Source organism: Halichoeres trimaculatus, unplaced genomic scaffold, assembly GCF_033239565.1.
Source record: "Halichoeres trimaculatus isolate MK-OKI-2021-1 unplaced genomic scaffold, fHalTri1.1 fHalTri1_scaffold_19, whole genome shotgun sequence".
Lineage (NCBI taxonomy): Eukaryota > Metazoa > Chordata > Actinopteri > Labriformes > Labridae > Halichoeres > Halichoeres trimaculatus.
The window spans coordinates 26138504-26155714 of record NW_027437197.1 but is presented as its reverse complement, the minus strand read 5'-3'; the positions used below and the strand labels follow the sequence as shown (position 1 = coordinate 26155714).

Below are 17211 nucleotides of genomic sequence, written 5' to 3'. Positions count from 1 at the left end.
ATAAAGTATATCTTATCTTATCTTATCTTATCTTAATTTTACAGTAAAGGGAGAAGCATTTTAACACCAAAAAGACTAACTACTGTTAATAGTTGAAAGATCAACTCCTGGGAAAGAGAATCTTTAACCAAAGCTTAGAGTTCATTCAATGGTCTCACATGTGCACTCAAACTGAGCTGAATTTGACTCTCAGGGAGTTTATTCACAAGGCCTGAATTTGCTGTGAATGTACTGTGTACTCCAACTCCAACTTATGACCAGAACACAATCTTAAATTTGCAATTTAGAAATTTATTTCATTCAACACATATCCCTTAAAAAAAAGTAGAAAGGAAAGGAAGAAAAAAATCAGAAAAAAAAAAGTTTTCAACAAGAATCCACAGTTTGTTTTTTACAGCACATTGCACTTTTGTTTTAATGACTTACTGTACTTGAAATTTTGCATGATCTATTCAAATGTTGTGGGAGCCTGTTGCAAGACACAATATCTGTAGACTTCAGTGTTCCAGTAGTTTCTGTTTAGACAATCATGGTAAAAGCACATCCTGTGATGCAGCTATGTGGAAATGATCCTCATCTTTCAAAGTCTTTTCTGGAGTGATACCATCTGTACAATGTGCTTCCTAATTCCAGGTAATTTAAGACCATATATGAGGGGGTTCAGTACTGGTGGAATTACAACAAACTCAAGTGAAAGAATAATAGCCACAAATGGATTTATCTCTTTAATGTCATATCTACTAATGGCAATATCACAAAATCCAGTGATGGCATAAATCACAAATGAGACTATGTGTGGCAGACAGCTGTGCAATACTTTCACTTTGAATTCATCAGAGCTTTTCACGCAAACTGCTAGGATATTGGCGTAGGTAAACAGAACAAAAGAAAGGGGAAGGAAAACTGTTGCTGAAGTCCACATAAATCCATAAGCATTGTTGACATCAGTGTTAACACATGACAATTTTACAACATTCCAGTTGGCACAAAACACTTTATGTATCTTGTTACCACACAGAGGAAGCCTGGTTGATAATAAAAGTAATACTATGATACCAGAGGCTGGATAAAGCCAAGCAAACAGTGCTAACTTCAAAACAGTTTTAGGGGTCATCCATCTGTGGTAATGTAGAGGTTTGCACACAGCAACATACCTGTCATAGGCCATGACGCCGAGAGTAGTCATTTCATTACAAGCATATGAGTAAATCATATAGATCTGAGTGAAACAAGCAGCACGGGAGATTAGATGACTAACAGACAGGAGGTCTATTAGGAGTCTTGGAAACAAACCAGTGGAGCCGTACAAGGAATTCACTGATAATAAAGCAACAAACATAAACATGGGCTCATGTAGTGTTCTTTCACGATATATCACAATTATTATAACAAGATTAGCATAGACAATGAAGACATACAGGAAAAAACAAAAAGCAAAAGCTAGGTAGCGATACTGTCCAATGTCTGTGAACATGGTGAGGTTAAAGTAAAAGACATCAGTGCTGTTCTCCATCCCAACATTAAACAAGCCAGTGCCAAGAAAATCTTTTCCTTTGGTCTAACCGTGAGGCAAACTGCTAACATTAACACTATCTGATATAACAAAGCTTTCAGTGTCATAGAGAAAAAACATAAAGTGGTCTAGGATACTTACCAAACTTGACTGAAATGATTCTAAGGTGTGTTCTTATTTTACTCTCAGCTAAAAACACTAGGAGAGCTGAAACAGGGAGGAGTTAAAGCCTCATGATGCCTGACTCTAAGCATGTCATCACACTGTTTTTACTCTGGAGATTTACGACACCTCTGTCATTACCACAACAGGAAACTTAGCTAATCTAAAAAGCTAACACTGGAAATCTTCAACGACTCCATTTGTTAAAACTGTTGTTAAATAAAAATATTGTGTTGGAAAGTCAATGTACTGTTTTCATATAGTGGCTTGGCACTTCCTGATCATTCACAGCTGGGGCATGTACAGACTTGTTGAAGGGCAGAGGTGTACAGAGATAAAGGCATATACAGCACGTTGTTTCCACTGAAGCAGGTGCTGAGCTGTGTTAACCGGCCAAGAGGGCCCTATAGTTTATGTTTTGGCTCCCAAGCAGGCACCTCAGAATTTGTTTAACAATTTGGTCACAGGTCTCCAACCCTCGCACCACTGAAATGGAAATAAAAATATTGGGTGAAATTTTCAGACTGTTACTTTCCCACAAAAAGAATCTTAATAATACCCATTCAAATGTACTCAAATATTTTTTTTATTACTGATATAACTGCAAGGTAAATGTAATCTTTGATTTGTGTTTGTTTAAAAGACAGATTCAGCCACAGTACAATAACATATTTATAGCTTAGACAAATGACAATTGCATGAATTGGTAAAGGAACAGGCACCTGCAAAAGTATAATACTCATTTAAACTGAGCCTTCCTTTTACCAAAACAAATTAAATCAAGCTGCCAGCTTCAATAATGTAAGGGAGCAGAAAAATCATCTTTTAAAAAAGCTTTGAGAACAAATGTTTGAAAAACAAAAGGCTATTTGTATCATAAGCAAAAAACCTTATCTAGAGCCCACTAACTCACTATCTATTAAACATAACATTCTTAAATTTAATAACTTAGTAGATAATAAAATAAAGATAAAAAATACTTTATTAATCCCAGAAAGGAAATTCATTTGGTTTGTAGCTCATCTTCCAAATATTAAAGAATTGAAGACTCTGGTGGCTGCAGGGAGGAACGATCTTATGTATCTCTCCGTCCTGCAGCGCACAGACGTGTTTCGTCCACTAGATTATATGTTCAAATGATGTATAAAGTTAGAAATGGGGATCTACCGTATAGGGCTCTAATTTCGTGGCACACAGGGGGGCGCAAGCCTGGCGCACCCTGCGCAGTGCTAATTTCGTGCTGCGCACCACCGTACACTGCCAATTTGACAATTTGGAAGACCGTCTGCACAGAGATGGGTGTGACTGCGCACCAGGGGGAGGTGTCAGCAGATTCATGTTGGCGCAGTGACAATTTCATGCCAAAAAAGTGCGCTGAAAGCTCGCCAGCTCCAACCTGGTCTATCCTCAGCGCAAAGCGGAGCGCACCCTCCACAGCTGTAATTTGGTGACAGGCGCACATGTGCGCACATGTCAACAAAGCCTCAGAGGCAGGTTTCCAGAGTGTCAGGCACATTTTAATGCAGTAAACAATCACAGCAATCACTATTTAATGTAACTGTCTGAACCAGCATATACATTTATATCTATATTAACTGTCCCGTCACATCTGATGTCAGATTAAAGCCGTTTGTCATAATGGAAAGTTAACCTGACGGCAGCTGGAAGTTTGATGCACATCTTACAATTAAACAATAAACAGCCTTAACATCTGATATACTGAGTATATCTGGTTCTCTCATTTCATTTAATTCAAAGAAAAGAGGGAGAGAAAAGACGAAGAAAAAAGAGACAAAATAAATGTATGTCACTCAGGATTTACCCGTGATTTTCCATATTTCTCTGTTTTAGTCTTTATTTTTAACGTGATCTAAAAAGATGGAGTACATTATTATAAGGAGGATGAGGTGGAGACACTGGGAGAGTATACAGTATATCACCAAAGGTTCTGCGATTTGGCGATGACAAACCAGGAGTGCAGGTGGATCAAAAGTATTCTGAATGGATAAGCCAGCTGTGTAACTGTCTCTTCATTTTGTTCTCCTATTAATGACAAAGGAACAGATTAAATCTGTCCCGGGAGCTGGCCCACACGATGATGCGCGTCGTGTCCTCCGATGCGCCCCGCTGTCCATTGTCCTGCTGCAGGCACAGAGGCTCTGACCGTCTCCGCTACCAGCACTCTCCGTGGTGCTGTAGATCAGTCAGACCAATCAGTCGCTGCGCCTCAGCCGCAGGGCATTTAAAGGCGAGGAGAGGCTCTCAATTGATTGGTGAAAACAGCGCTCGGCTGTGTTAAACCCACTCATGGCTTTTCTCCTCCCTCTCTGCCATTTGCGCGGAGGGAGGCGTGGACGCACAGCTCTGCGCTCCTCTGCGCCTTGACTGCGCCTCTCACGGCACTGCAGGAATCTTGCAAAGTGCGACGGTCACGCCCTGTCCGCACAGCGAAGGCCTGGTCTATGAAATCAGAGCCCATAGTGTTCAGAGGCAGTTTAAAATGAGGGACAGCTGCTATAACCTAAGGGGAACAATTTTTTTCAAGTTAGAAAAACTAGCAAAAGTCACTGTCCATCTGTCAAGGGAGTGAATTTGTGGAATAGTCGTGCTGCAAATATAAAAACCTCTACAACATTAGCCAGTGTAAAAAAACTTTATAAAAATACCTTGATGATGCAATACTCCCTTATGAATTAGATTTGAAGGGTGCATATGTATTAATACTGTTTAGCCCATAGTGAGTGTATATAAAAAGATAAAAGTACACAGTGATACATTTAATTATTTATTATATACATATATGCTTACATGTCTACCTGTATATATAACGTGAATGTATTTTCATAGAAATGTATGTATTTATTCATATATATATATATATATATATATATATATATATATATATATATATATATATATATATATATATGTAAGAACTGAACTATGAACACTATACTGATATATTAATATATTTAATCTATATACTTAATCTATACAGTAATATGTTTCATAATTACAAAAATATTCCACTATTCATCTAAATCATATAAATAGCACTAAAGTGGTTGTAACTTTGTCTAGCTCATATTAAGCGTATATATCTATTTATTCCTAATATCTAATTGCCTTCAAATAATTATACTTATCTCATACTGATTGTCTGAGTATAGAGTATATATCTGGGAATACAAGAGTGTATATGTATAGATTCATATGTATGTTTGTATATATGTTTGTTTATATGTTTGTATAGATGTATATATGTGTATATAGATGTTATCGATGTAATCGAAAATTATATATTTATAGCATGTCCAGCTCACACTGAATGTATTACATTGACCTTGTGTACATATTTATGCATAAGTCTAATTTTAATATTTTTATATATAAATATGTATATTATATAGATGTATGTATGTGTATATAGATGTAAACTAAACTAATCTATTTAGGTACTCATATTGAACGTATTATATTGTTTCTGTGTACAAATGAAAAAGATAGTATATATATATATATATATATATATATATATATATATATATATATATATATATATATATATATATATATATATAATTTTTTTTTTTTTTTTTTTTTTTTTTTTTTTTTTTACTTTTACGAGATAAGGGTAGGCGACATAAGCTCTGCTTCAGCTTAGTCAGTCCCTGTTTTGATGATTCGATTATTTCTGTTTGCTTTGCTTTTGTGTTTTTCTTTCTTCCGTATTTATTTTAATTTCTCTATTGTCAAATTGACCGAAATAAATAAGTTAATTAATTAATTAAAAAAATAATAACAATTCACATATATACTAAAGCTTGAACTCAAGCTTTTTCCTCCTCAATGAGTTCCCTACACTTTTCCATGTTGAACAGGACTAAGGAATAAATCCAGAGTATCAGCTGAAGTGGTGCCTGAATATGATCAAAATGGTGCAGGAACCCTTATAATGCAGTTTTGGGGCACAAGTACAGCTTAAGACTTACTGTCATTTTTATAATGTGGCTCAGTGGTAGAGTAGTAGCCTCTCAATCACAAGGTTGAGGGTTCAATTCCAGCTCCTGTAGTCACATGCCTAAATGTCCTTGAGAAACACACTGAATTTCTCAAACAGTTGGTCAGTGATGTGTGGATTGGTGATATATATATAAACACTGAAAATTGTTATTGTTTGGCAATCATTTCCAAACACTTCAGCCACATAAATGTTCACTAGTTGACAGTAATTAGAATAAATTTGTATGTCGTTCATGATACAATTCATAAACATTTTACAATATATGCAAACAATAGAACCAGTTGCAAAACTGTTAACCTAAGGCTTAACTTAATATATTTTTTTTAAAAGAAACACAAATCAAGTGCATAATTTTTGGAGAAGTTTGCATTTATTTAGCTTAATTGAGTCCATTTTTACACACATTAGACCAAGTCTTATCAGTCATAAATATTCCCTGAAATAACCCTCATGCAAATGAATGCTCAAAGCAAATGAGACATCTGCCCTGTATGTACTCATTACATAAATATTAAACTTCAAAAATAGTAAAGTGGAAAATCTTCTATTGGAATTCACTTTTAACAGCTTTAAAAGCTTGGTTATAAAACTATTAAATAATAATATGTGTTGGTGAGGAGAAGTTTTGAGACAAACAAATGAGTAAATACAAATCAATAATAATAATAACAATGTTAAAATGTAAGTATAAGTGTGATTAAACAAGACTTTTGAGCCAAGAACCGTTTTGCTCATAAGGAAGTGTCCATCGTGGAGTTTCAGCCAATTAGTGGGTTTTCTGACAGACAGGGCAGTGTCGGATCCTCAGATTCAGAACCTCAAAGCACAGTGAAAAGCATCCAGTGAACATAAACATGTGAGTAGTGCATGCATCTACAGCACATCACCATAATCACATAATGGAAGACAGGTTGCTGGCACAAGGTGTTTCCTGGCTCCATGAGAGGAGCACAATAATTTGAAAGCACAGTAGCCCTGGAAAACAGCCTGACCCTCGTTTTACTTGTGTTCAAAACCAGCTTCAGCCTTTGCAGTCAGGCCTGAACAAAGAAGGTTGAATGTAAAAGATTTAAGCTTGCACAGTAGGTAATGCAAAACAATAAATTCCTGTGTTAGCTGCATAAAAATGATAGAAAGCATCTAACAAATTATTGCAAAGATCATTCATATTAAGGTCAAAATGGGCTCCAACACCCATTCTATTATCTTTATGTGTGAATGATCTTAGCAATTTTTTTTTATTTAACTTTCCCTTGATATAAAAAAAATGATATCATAAATTGCTGACATTATTATTATTTTTAGTGATTATAAATGTGTAAATGTTATTTGAGTAAATTTCCAATAGTAACAGGAATTACAGTTTTACTATTAACCTCATTAGTGAAAATGAGGAATTAACATTGAAATACCTCTTAACTGCTGAGCTGCACTACTTATTCATGCTTTTTTAGCTCTACCAAACACAAATGCACAGACGTGCTGATGAACACTGAAGAGCATACACTGTAAAAAATAAAATAAAATAAAATAAAATAAAAAAATAGATCGAAAAAAAAAAGTTCTATAATTGTAGTTTAGAACTAAGATGAATAGATCTGTCCTATGGATCCGCTATTATCACCAATCTGATCTTACTGTTTGAGTTGGTATCAGAAACAATGCCAGATATAAGAATCAGATTTATATCTATAAACTGCACCATTTCTGTACACGCATGTCTCACTGAAGAAAGCCCTTAAACTGCTTCTGGTCTCTTACAAATGAAGACAACAACACCATACGCCTATTATCATTATCTTAAATACAAGAAAGTGCCTTGAAACAAAGTAAAGAGTATTGGCAAGAAAAGGTATTAAAACTAACATCTTTGGCAGTAAGGTATTTACAATTTGCAATGAACATAAAAAGAATCAAGACTTCAGTGGAACAGATTTAAAGCTTGTTTGGAAGCAGAATCAGTTCTGTTGAAACATTTTTTTTTCCTTTAAGGAAAAAAAAAATCAACAGTGCTAGTTTGGCTTGTGTACCTTTCTGCATTTCTCTGTTTGTTACCCCCCCCAGGCATCTCACTGAATCAATCCATTAAACTTACATGCATCAAAGCTCTCAGAAGAGGATGAAATCATGTTTTGCCTTATGCATTTAACTGTATGACTTCAGTAATCACTGTAAACCCTAATGTTTCATATTGAAATTTTCAGGTTTGATCACAGAAACTGTTGTATCACACTTAATAATGTCAGTAAAGTATTTCTTGATTAGAAAACACACTGATGATATCAACCACACATTAAGCCCGTAACTTAAGATTCTTTCCTGCCATCACACACAAGGTTGCCATTCTGTGTCGAATTTTTGTAAGGATTAGTCCATAAATAATGGGGTTCAGAACAGGGGGCATCATGATGAACTGTACAGCCATGAAGTTTTTCACACTCTGAGGGACAGAAGCTGATCCGTACCTGGAGTACATCACGTCAAAAAGTAAAGCAGCTGCGACATTGAGCAAACACAGTAAATGTGGTACACATGTTTGTGAAAACTTCTTCCTGCTCTCTTTAGATTTCAGAGCTGATTTTACCACCGGAACATACGAACACACAATGAATACAACATGACCACAGTAAAATGCAATGATAATTAATCCCACTATGCTGTTTCCTGTTGTTGAACCACAAGCAAGTTTAACAACTGACCAGTTCTCACAGTAGACTTTCTGTATGTGGGAGCCACATAATTTCAGCTGGGCTGTTAAACCCAGCACCATGATCTCACAGAGCAGAGGAACAAACCAGGCCACACCTACCAGCATCGCAGTCCGTCTCACAGACATTACCAAGTGATACTCCAGTGGTCGACATATGGCCACATATCTGTCATAGGACATCAGAGCTAAAACAGAGAAATCAATTGTTGCATACGTGTATATTACATATATTTGCAAAAAGCATCCAACATATGAAATCACCTGAGTATCAGACAGGAGATCAAAACTGAATTTAGGATAAAAAGCTGCAGTACCATATAGTGCATTGATGCACAAATTACACACTAAAATGTACATGGGCTCATGAAGGTTTGGATCTAAAACTATGGTTAAAATAAGACACACATTTACCACTAAAATGGTTCCATAACACAGTATAGAGAAAAAGAAAAGTATGCCTCTGTAGTTGGCAGTGGCACTGAAGGCAGACAGTGTAAACAGAACTACATTGGATTCATTAGTCATTTTTGCTCAGCTTTTCAAACATGAATATCAAAAGTCCAAACAGTGCTGAAAAGACAGAATGTAAAAGAAAAGTGTGCGTGGAAAGTCAAAAACATGTCCTGTTTGTTTCCCACTGATGATCAGAGGCTGTTTGCAATGCACATAAGATTTATAGCACATCCCCTCCCCATGACAATTGCATCACTCAGAGGCAGACCAAAGAAGAGGATGCATTGGTGTGTCCTATCTTTATCATAATACATGGCATATTGCTGATCACAAAAGAGTCAACAGGTGTGACAGATGCCTTTAATTCACTGTAGAAAAAACTTTACATTGAGTAAAAGAATCAAGACTACTTGAACTGTTCCAGTGTGAAAGATTCTCTCTAACTGAGGAGGGTCTATACCAAGGGTCTCAAATCCAGGTTATCTGAGAGTTGCTGAGCTTCCAATCTTATCATAAAGGAGCCACTTCTGGTGGTCCCCAATAAAAAAGAAGGAAATGAAGGAACAACTGCTCCTCTCATCATGAACTCTTTTACAGACATATCTGTCTTTTCTTTTCTAATGCTTGCAAGGCTGCCAGACATCTGAGAGCACTCCTTTCAAAAATAGCTGGGCCATATTTGTTCTGTAGGGGGGGGGCAATTGAAACCCTCAGTATAACCTGAAGATCTGACTGTTCAGCGGGGGACCATACTCCACTGTTGATACACAGTCAGGAAATCAAGCAGGTTACGTCCTGTAGGTTTTGGGGTATTTACCTGAATGTTTTTGCACTGTAAACTTTCTTACTCTCCTTTTCTTAAAAGCTGCTGTGACTCCTGAATTTCCCTTTGGGATAATAAAGTATTTTCTGTTCTTTTCCATAACCTTTTGGTTGGAATGTGTATGTGTGTTCTCATTTACAGCAAAGACTAACGCTGACCAAGACTGTTTGGTGTGAGCTAAAAAATGTTTGTACTTTATCAGGCGGTTCTTGGAGACCCTTATCTGGTATGGGATGTTGGCATGGTTTAGTACTCTCTCTGCACAGTCAAAATTCAAAGCCCTGTGTCCACCAAGTGGTTCAGTTCTGTTCACACATTTTGTGGAGTTTCCACTGACTAGTCCCGGGACATATCCCCAAATTACAGAGACCCACTTTTTGGGACCCTTCTGTTGGGGTGCCAGACTAAACGGATCTGATCCCAGAAGGAACACTGCAGACCATTGATTGGTAGAAAGAATGGTCACTTACCATGTGACTGTGGCTGCTGCACACAGCCTTCTTTGGAACAAAGCTTGATTGTTCTTTGCAACAAAGACCCACATGCCAATCACAAATAAGATGAGTTGCTAGATGTCTTCCATTGTTGTTCTTTGTTTACTACGTCGCATTTTCTTCTTTGTTGAATTCATTAGTGAGGTACACTGTGTCGCGCTGCTATGACGTCACTCTGTTACAGTACTGACGCAGCTATCAGCATATGGCCAAACGTCGCCCACCATGAAATAAACTGGACTGCTTTGGGAAATGGGGCCTAAGCTCCAGCTAACGCCTGTACCAGACGTACAGTCTGCCATGAAGGTGATGATGGGGAGGACTGGTAAACTCTCCCTCCAGACCATCTATGAGCAGACTGTACTCAGACAGGTAGAGAGGGTCTCCTGGACCCATCACACATCCTGTACGCTGAGTACCACTTCCTGCTTTCTGCCAGGAGGTCCAGAGTCCCCAAATGTAAATTCAAAAACTCTTCTTATACCCACTTCAATGAAATTACCAAATATTTCTCAGTGTTAACCAGGAAAGGGACACTTCATCTGGGGCAGGAGGCTGTAGGGAGTGTGCAGTGGTATCCTTGTGTGTGGACTTGTTTTACCTTTTTCTTCTTTTACGCCAGCGGGTTCGTGCAATATGGGAATCATGCAATGTGTGGAAGTGTAATTGTGCAGGGGCCATTGTGTGGATATATTGATGTGTTCTTTATTTATTACTATCTACAAAGGCAGTATGGTGCCAACACTGAGTCCGCAACAAATTTTCCCAAGGGGACAAGATGGATAAAGTCCGGACCTGTCCTTTCATTTGTGTCCTCTCCTGAAACACTCTGGGGTTGATGAAACGACATTTTGAGGACTTTGGCCAAATGTCTATTTTTTGCTTCGTTTCAGATGCTGGTTATGAAGTTTGAGACCCTTGATATAAGGTGTAACTGCTGTTTCTCGTGTTGCTTCAGGTGGGGCTCTTGGACTTCATGGGTATGGATGGGCAAAAACAGTGGATGAAGAAAAGATGAATCAAGTAGAAAAGTCTTCACATCAGAGGTTTCTCCAATGCAAGTTCAAAGGTATATTACCACAAGTCAAATGTCAGGCTGTTGCCCTTCATCAGACATTCAGAGAGTTGTAGAGGGGAGTTTGTTTTGCAAGGATGTGTACTCAACAAGTAAGTTTTACCAGTGTTATGTTTGTTATTTTCTTGGACCTCTCAGTTCCTCTTGGTGAAGTGACCACCAGACAGAAGGGCCAGTCAGCAAAACTTACAATTTTCACAACTTTAGAAATAACAGGATATATAAATAATCACGCCTGGCACTGTGTGTGCAGACAGAAATGATCTTTTTCTTTTTTATTATTTTCTTCTTTTTTTATTGAACCAGGCTGTTTCACAATTGATATCATCTGTGTCCCTGATTTTCTTTGATTTCCAGTCTTTCTGCAGCCAACCACATGCAGAATTTGGAAGAACTGCAACTTTTCACTTTTTTTACATTTCTTAATGACCAGTCATTTTGAAGTAAAGCAAAATTGAGAAATCCAAAGTAGATTATTTGATCCTCAAAGGTCTGTATTCTGTTTTTCCTTGGCCTGTACTTTAGTGGCTCCTTAATGAAGTGAGAGTTGCCATGAGTCCCAGAGCGTTACATCACCGAATGATTTTTGTCCTGGGGATACAGACCAACTGGACCAAGGACCCAGAGGCTTAATCATCATGTTTACTTTCTACTTTAGTAACTCTGTGACATTGCATCATGGAAGGGACTTACATCAGTGAATGTTTTCTTCTTCAACAACAAGGTGATCATTTCTGTACCAACGGGATACATTAGATAGCCTCCTAAACCCCCAGATAAATACACACTTTGCCTATGGTTGCACAACAACATTAATGTACCCCCAAAAATACCAAGTTTAATTTCCTCTATAAGTATGCTTTATATTTTCTAAAACTTTTTACAACAGTGATGTATACAAAGAGACAATGGTTTGATTTTACAAATCCAGTTCAGTCTGCTTACGAGAATTACTCATACTTTTTCCAGTTGTTTAAGACTTTTTTAGGCTCTGGGGGTTGGAGATTTGCAAGTCTAAAAAAAGCCCTAAAGAGTTCGTTTTGAAAAGAGAAATGAAAGGTACTGTCATGTTACATTAACCCCTTTCTTTAGACCAAATCTCGGCTCAATAGTGTGTGGAACTTTGATTCTGGTAATATTTCAAAGAGGCAGTGTTGTGCTTTACCCAAGGGGCAACATCTAGTTTAGAAAAATGAAGTCTTATGTAGAAGCACTAAAAGTTGCTGTTCATCGAGGATCAGCTTGAGGCTGGCTGCAGAAAGACCAGAAACCACATACACACCCAGCCAAGGAACAGACTTTTACTGTTTTAGAACATATTTACTTCCTGGTTCATAAAAACAGCTTCAGTCTGAAACTAGTCGGCTGATCTAATTTTGCGAATCAGCACAGAAAGTACAAAGTGGATTCTTTTTCAAGTTATCAGTTCAGAAATATATTAGGATCATGAGGTTGTCCAATCAGAGACACAGCTCAGCTCACGTGACTGGCGCTCTGTAGCTGTTGGAGAGGAAGCTCAAAGCCCACGTCATATCCAATATGGATGTATGTGACAATTGGCTTCATTTCACTGTAACAGGAACGGACATGTGATGTCACGGAGACTACCTCCATATTTTTGACAGTCTCTGAAAAAACTTAGATGTTAAGAGTTGACACTTAAATCAGGACAGAAAAGTTGGAAGGTGAGGGTTTGTCCAGAAGCAGGGGGATGTGAAGAGATGGTGTCACAATCATCTATTGCACTGCTGGATGAACAGGGAGAGTGAGGACAGAATTTACTAAGGACAGTAAAGGAAAGGTCAAACACAGCAGTTTAGGCAAGTCAGCTAACCTGCATACAAAAAAAATTCAGGTCCAGAACAAAAAAATATATAAAAGAAGACATAACATCTGTCTGCCTATTTGTTCCAGGATCAGTATTCTTCTTACTATTATGAGTTCTAGCCCAGACCGGCCTTTTGCTCTTGATCTGCCCCTTGTCTTCTTCTAGTACCCTACTACAGACTCTGCATCATTTTCTTTTACATCAGGAAGTGGCTGAGGGACATGTGGTAGGGTTGTTAGTACCAGTGCTGTCACATGGAATTTTACCATGTACAGTTTTTTAAACCATTTAGAGACTAACAGAGCCTGGAGGAATCTCTAAACAACAGGGACAAGGCACAAAACTGGTGGGCTGGAGGGTCCTCGGGGAGCCCTGCTCTGAAAACAGACAAGACTCCGTGGTGTAAATCACAGTATGGGCTCAGAATCACTTAAAAAGCATTGCCTGTGAATCCATTTGCAGTATCCCCATTTGATGTCAAATCTGTCTTATGCAAAGAGGACGCACTGCAACATGATGCAGAAATAACTTCACTGGGCCTGAGCCATTTGAGGTGGACAAGTTCAAAGCACAAAAACTTTTGTGTGCTCTGTCAAAAGGAAATTTGACATACTTTTTGGAAACCATAGAAGCACAGTCCTGTTTATAATCAGCATACAGTTCTGACTCTACAATGCACTGACTTGGAGCTTGTCTTGTGAATGGGTCTGTAGCTCATTGGCAGAACATATGATAGCCCACTTGGCTAAGGACACTGCCCCAAAGTGCATTATAAATAAAATTCATTATTATTATTATTATTATTATTATTATCATTATTGTTATTATTATAATGAACAGCAACTTTCAGTGTGCAATCTTGTGCCCTCTAATGCCAGTGTGTCCCACTAACCCCTTGGGGCTCTAATTTCGTAGACCAGGCGCAAGCGCAGGCGCACCTGCCCTGCGCCGGCCTTCGCCGTGCGGACAGGGCGTGACCAGCGCACTTTGCAAGTTTCCTGCAGTGCCAAGAGAGGCGCAGTCCAGGTGCAGAGGAGCGCAGAGCTGTGTGTCCATGCCTCCCTCCGCACAAATGGCAGAGAGGGAGGAGAAAAGCCGTGAGTGGGTTTAACACAGCCGAGCGCTGTTTTCACCAATCAAATGAGCGCCTCTTCTCTCCTTTAAATGCCCTGCGGCATGCAGCGTCTGGTTGGTCTGAGTGATCCCCAGCACCGCGGGAACAGTGTCTGGAAAGACCTGATAGCGGAGACGGTGAGAGCCGCTGTCCCTGCAGCAAGAGAATGGACAGGGGGGCGCATCAGAGGACACAAAGCGCCGTGTGGGCCAGCTCCCGGGACAGATTTAATCTGTTCCTTTGTCATTAATAGGAGCCAAATAGCAGAACCTTTGGTGATATACTGTATATCCTCCCGGTGTCTCCGTCTCATCCTCCTTACAATAATGTACTCCATCTTTTTAGATCACGTTAAAAATAAAGACTAAAACAGAGAAATATGGGAAATCACGGGTAAATCCTGAGTGACACACATTTATTTTGTCTCTTTTTTCTTTGTCTTTTCTCTCCCTCTTTTCTTTGAATTAAATGAAATGAGAGAACCAGATATATACTCAGTATCAGATGTTAAGGCTGTTAATTGTTTAATTGTAAGATGTGCATCAAACTTCCAGCTGCCGTCAGGTTAACTTTCCATTATGACAAACGGCTTTAATCTGACATCAGATGTGACGGGACAGTTAATATAGATACAAATGTATATGCTGGTTCAGACGGTTACATTAAATAGTGATTACTGTGATTGTTTATTGCATTAAAATGTGCCTGACACTCTGGAAACCTGCCTCTGAGGCTTTGGTGACATGTGCGCACATGTGCGCCTGTCACCAAATTACAGCTGTGGAGGGTGCGCTCTGCTTTGCGCCGAGGATAGACCAGGTTGGAGCCGGCGAGCTTTCAGCGCACTTTTTTGGCACGAAATTGTCACTGCGCCAACATGAATCTGCTGACACCTCCCCCTGGCGTGCAGTCACACCCATCTCTGCGCAGACGGTCTACCAAATTGTCAAATTGGCAGCGTACGGCAGTGCGCAGCACGAAATTAACACTGCGCAGGGTGCGCCAGGCTTGCACCCCCTGTGCTGCACCACAAAATTAGAGCCCTTAGTGTTACGACTTTGTTATTGTAGTGACCTTCACACCCAGCAAACTTGAGAGGGGCCTCAGGACCACCTGTCTTCTTACCAACAGGTTTTTAGATTTAATATTGATTATTTTATTTATAGATAAACTAAATAATCCTTTGAAAATGTATAATTGGGGTCAAGTTGAATCACTTGAGCGCAGACTAAATTGACGTCACTATCACAGTTCACATGAACATTAATAAAGCAGTAAGTGTTGTTAAGTAACACACTTCCTATCCATTCTCCTCCCTAATGTAATTTTTACTCAGAAGGAGTAACAGAAACCAAAATGTAAAGATATAAGATAATAATCTTTAAGGTTTCAAGAGGGCCTTCGCCCTGATTCTTGGGCTCAGGCTCTAATTATGTATGCAACCTTAACTCATAGTTGTGAGCATAAAATAAAATAAAAAAAAAAAAAAAAAAAACATTAAAACTGAAACACTGAACAGCTGAAGTGCCATGAGACAACTTTGGTAACCTAGCAACAGGAAATGCTAGTGAGATGTACTCTATAATTAAGGTCTTGGGTGCCTTAATGGACATGACCACTTAGTAACAGCAGCCTTCTACGGACTTTCATATTGGTCCTGTCAGGTTCAATCTATGATACATTAATTTTGATTCTTGATTATGTATTGTTCGTGATTGTTGGTCTTTACATTTGAGCATTTGAAACTGAATTCAGTGGGGTAGGGTGAAATGTGTGTACTGTTCCACTCTTAATTGTAGGATCTAATGATGGCTGCAAAGTTGCTTGAATTCATCAAATTCATCACATTTTTGAAAATAGATTGAAAACAAATGTGTTGCCTTTGTCCTTTATATGTTGTGTCCCCAGCTCTTTCTTTATTTTTAACCAGCCAAGACAGAAGAAGTAGTTTGTCTGCTAAAGATTCAGACATTATCAAACTGTAGGTAAGGAATCAGTCTGAGGGAAGACAACGCTTACAGTGAGTATGTGTGCTAACTAACCGCTTTGCTTGACATCAAATCACACAGGGAAGAAATGGAGAACACAACTAAGGACTTTTCATTTGTGCTGACTGCTTATGGCAACATTGGCGAGATAAAATATCTGTACTTCAGCATAACATTGCTGTGGTACCTTTCAATATGTGCAGCCAACACAGTTCTTATTATTGTTATCTACGTTGACAGAAAGTTGCATGAACCAATGTATATATTATTATGTAATTTATCTGTGAATGAGATAGTTGGAAGCACATCACTGTATCCTCTGCTGCTCTCACAAATGTTGTTAGATACCCATGAAGTGAGCCTGTCGTGGTGTTTCCTTCAGATGTGTTGTATCTACACATCTGCATCTGTTGAGTTTTGCAGTTTAGCAGCCATGGCCTACGACAGGCATGTTTCAATCTGTTATCCTTTGTGCTACAATGTTATAATGAACACAGGCAGATTGATAATGATCATTCTGGTCATATGGATGTATTCAGTTATTTGTTTTATGATCTCATTTTCATTCATTATTGATTTGAAATTTTGTGGCAATGCCATCAACAAAGTGTTTTGTGACCACCACTTAGTGATAAAACTTGCATGTTCATTTTCAGTTCTTCATAACTTATCTGACCTGTTTTTTGCTTTCGTGACTATCTTTATTCCATTTTGTCTCATTTCGGTGTCTTACATGAAGATTCTGTCAGTTTGTCTAAACACCTCTAAGGAAAACAAGAAGAAGGCGATAAACACCTGTACTCCTCAAATCGTCTCTGTGTCAAACCTGTTCGTTGGCTGTATGTTCCATTTCACTGATTCCAGGCTCCAAATTGCTCAGGTACCAGATAAAGTGCGTATTATCTTATCCGTGTATATCCTTGTTTGCCAGCCAATCATGACCCCCTTCATGTATGGATTTAAGCTTCCAAAAATAAGGCAATCTTGCAAGAAAATTCTTTTTCATAGAAAACATTTACTTTTTTAG

At 38.4% G+C, this 17211-nt stretch overlaps 3 protein-coding genes across 3 annotated transcripts; 1 reads left to right on the top strand and 2 right to left on the bottom strand.

Moving 5' to 3' along the window:
* Nucleotides 1-580: 580 nt before the first annotated feature.
* Nucleotides 581-1513, bottom strand: LOC141808661 (olfactory receptor 51L1-like). The gene has a single exon (XM_074695334.1). It carries the CDS (start codon nt 1511-1513, stop codon nt 581-583), a length of 933 nt encoding a protein of 310 aa, XP_074551435.1.
* Nucleotides 1514-7992: 6479 nt separating this feature from the next.
* On the bottom strand, nt 7993-8934 carry LOC141808685 (olfactory receptor 6N2-like). The gene has a single exon (XM_074695360.1). It carries the CDS (start codon nt 8932-8934, stop codon nt 7993-7995), a length of 942 nt encoding a protein of 313 aa, XP_074551461.1.
* A 7338-nt stretch (nt 8935-16272) lies between these two features.
* Nucleotides 16273-17211, top strand: LOC141807962 (olfactory receptor 2K2-like). The gene has a single exon (XM_074694173.1). It carries the CDS (start codon nt 16273-16275, stop codon nt 17209-17211), a length of 939 nt encoding a protein of 312 aa, XP_074550274.1.

Bases quoted from the DNA above. Each gene is read 5' to 3' on its own strand.
- LOC141808685 (XM_074695360.1), bottom strand. From the start codon at position 8,934: ATGACTAATGAATCCAATGTAGTTCTGTTTACACTGTCTGCCTTCAGT.
- LOC141807962 (XM_074694173.1), top strand. From the start codon at position 16,273: ATGGAGAACACAACTAAGGACTTTTCATTTGTGCTGACTGCTTATGGC.
- LOC141808661 (XM_074695334.1), bottom strand. From the start codon at position 1,513: ATGGAGAACAGCACTGATGTCTTTTACTTTAACCTCACCATGTTCACA.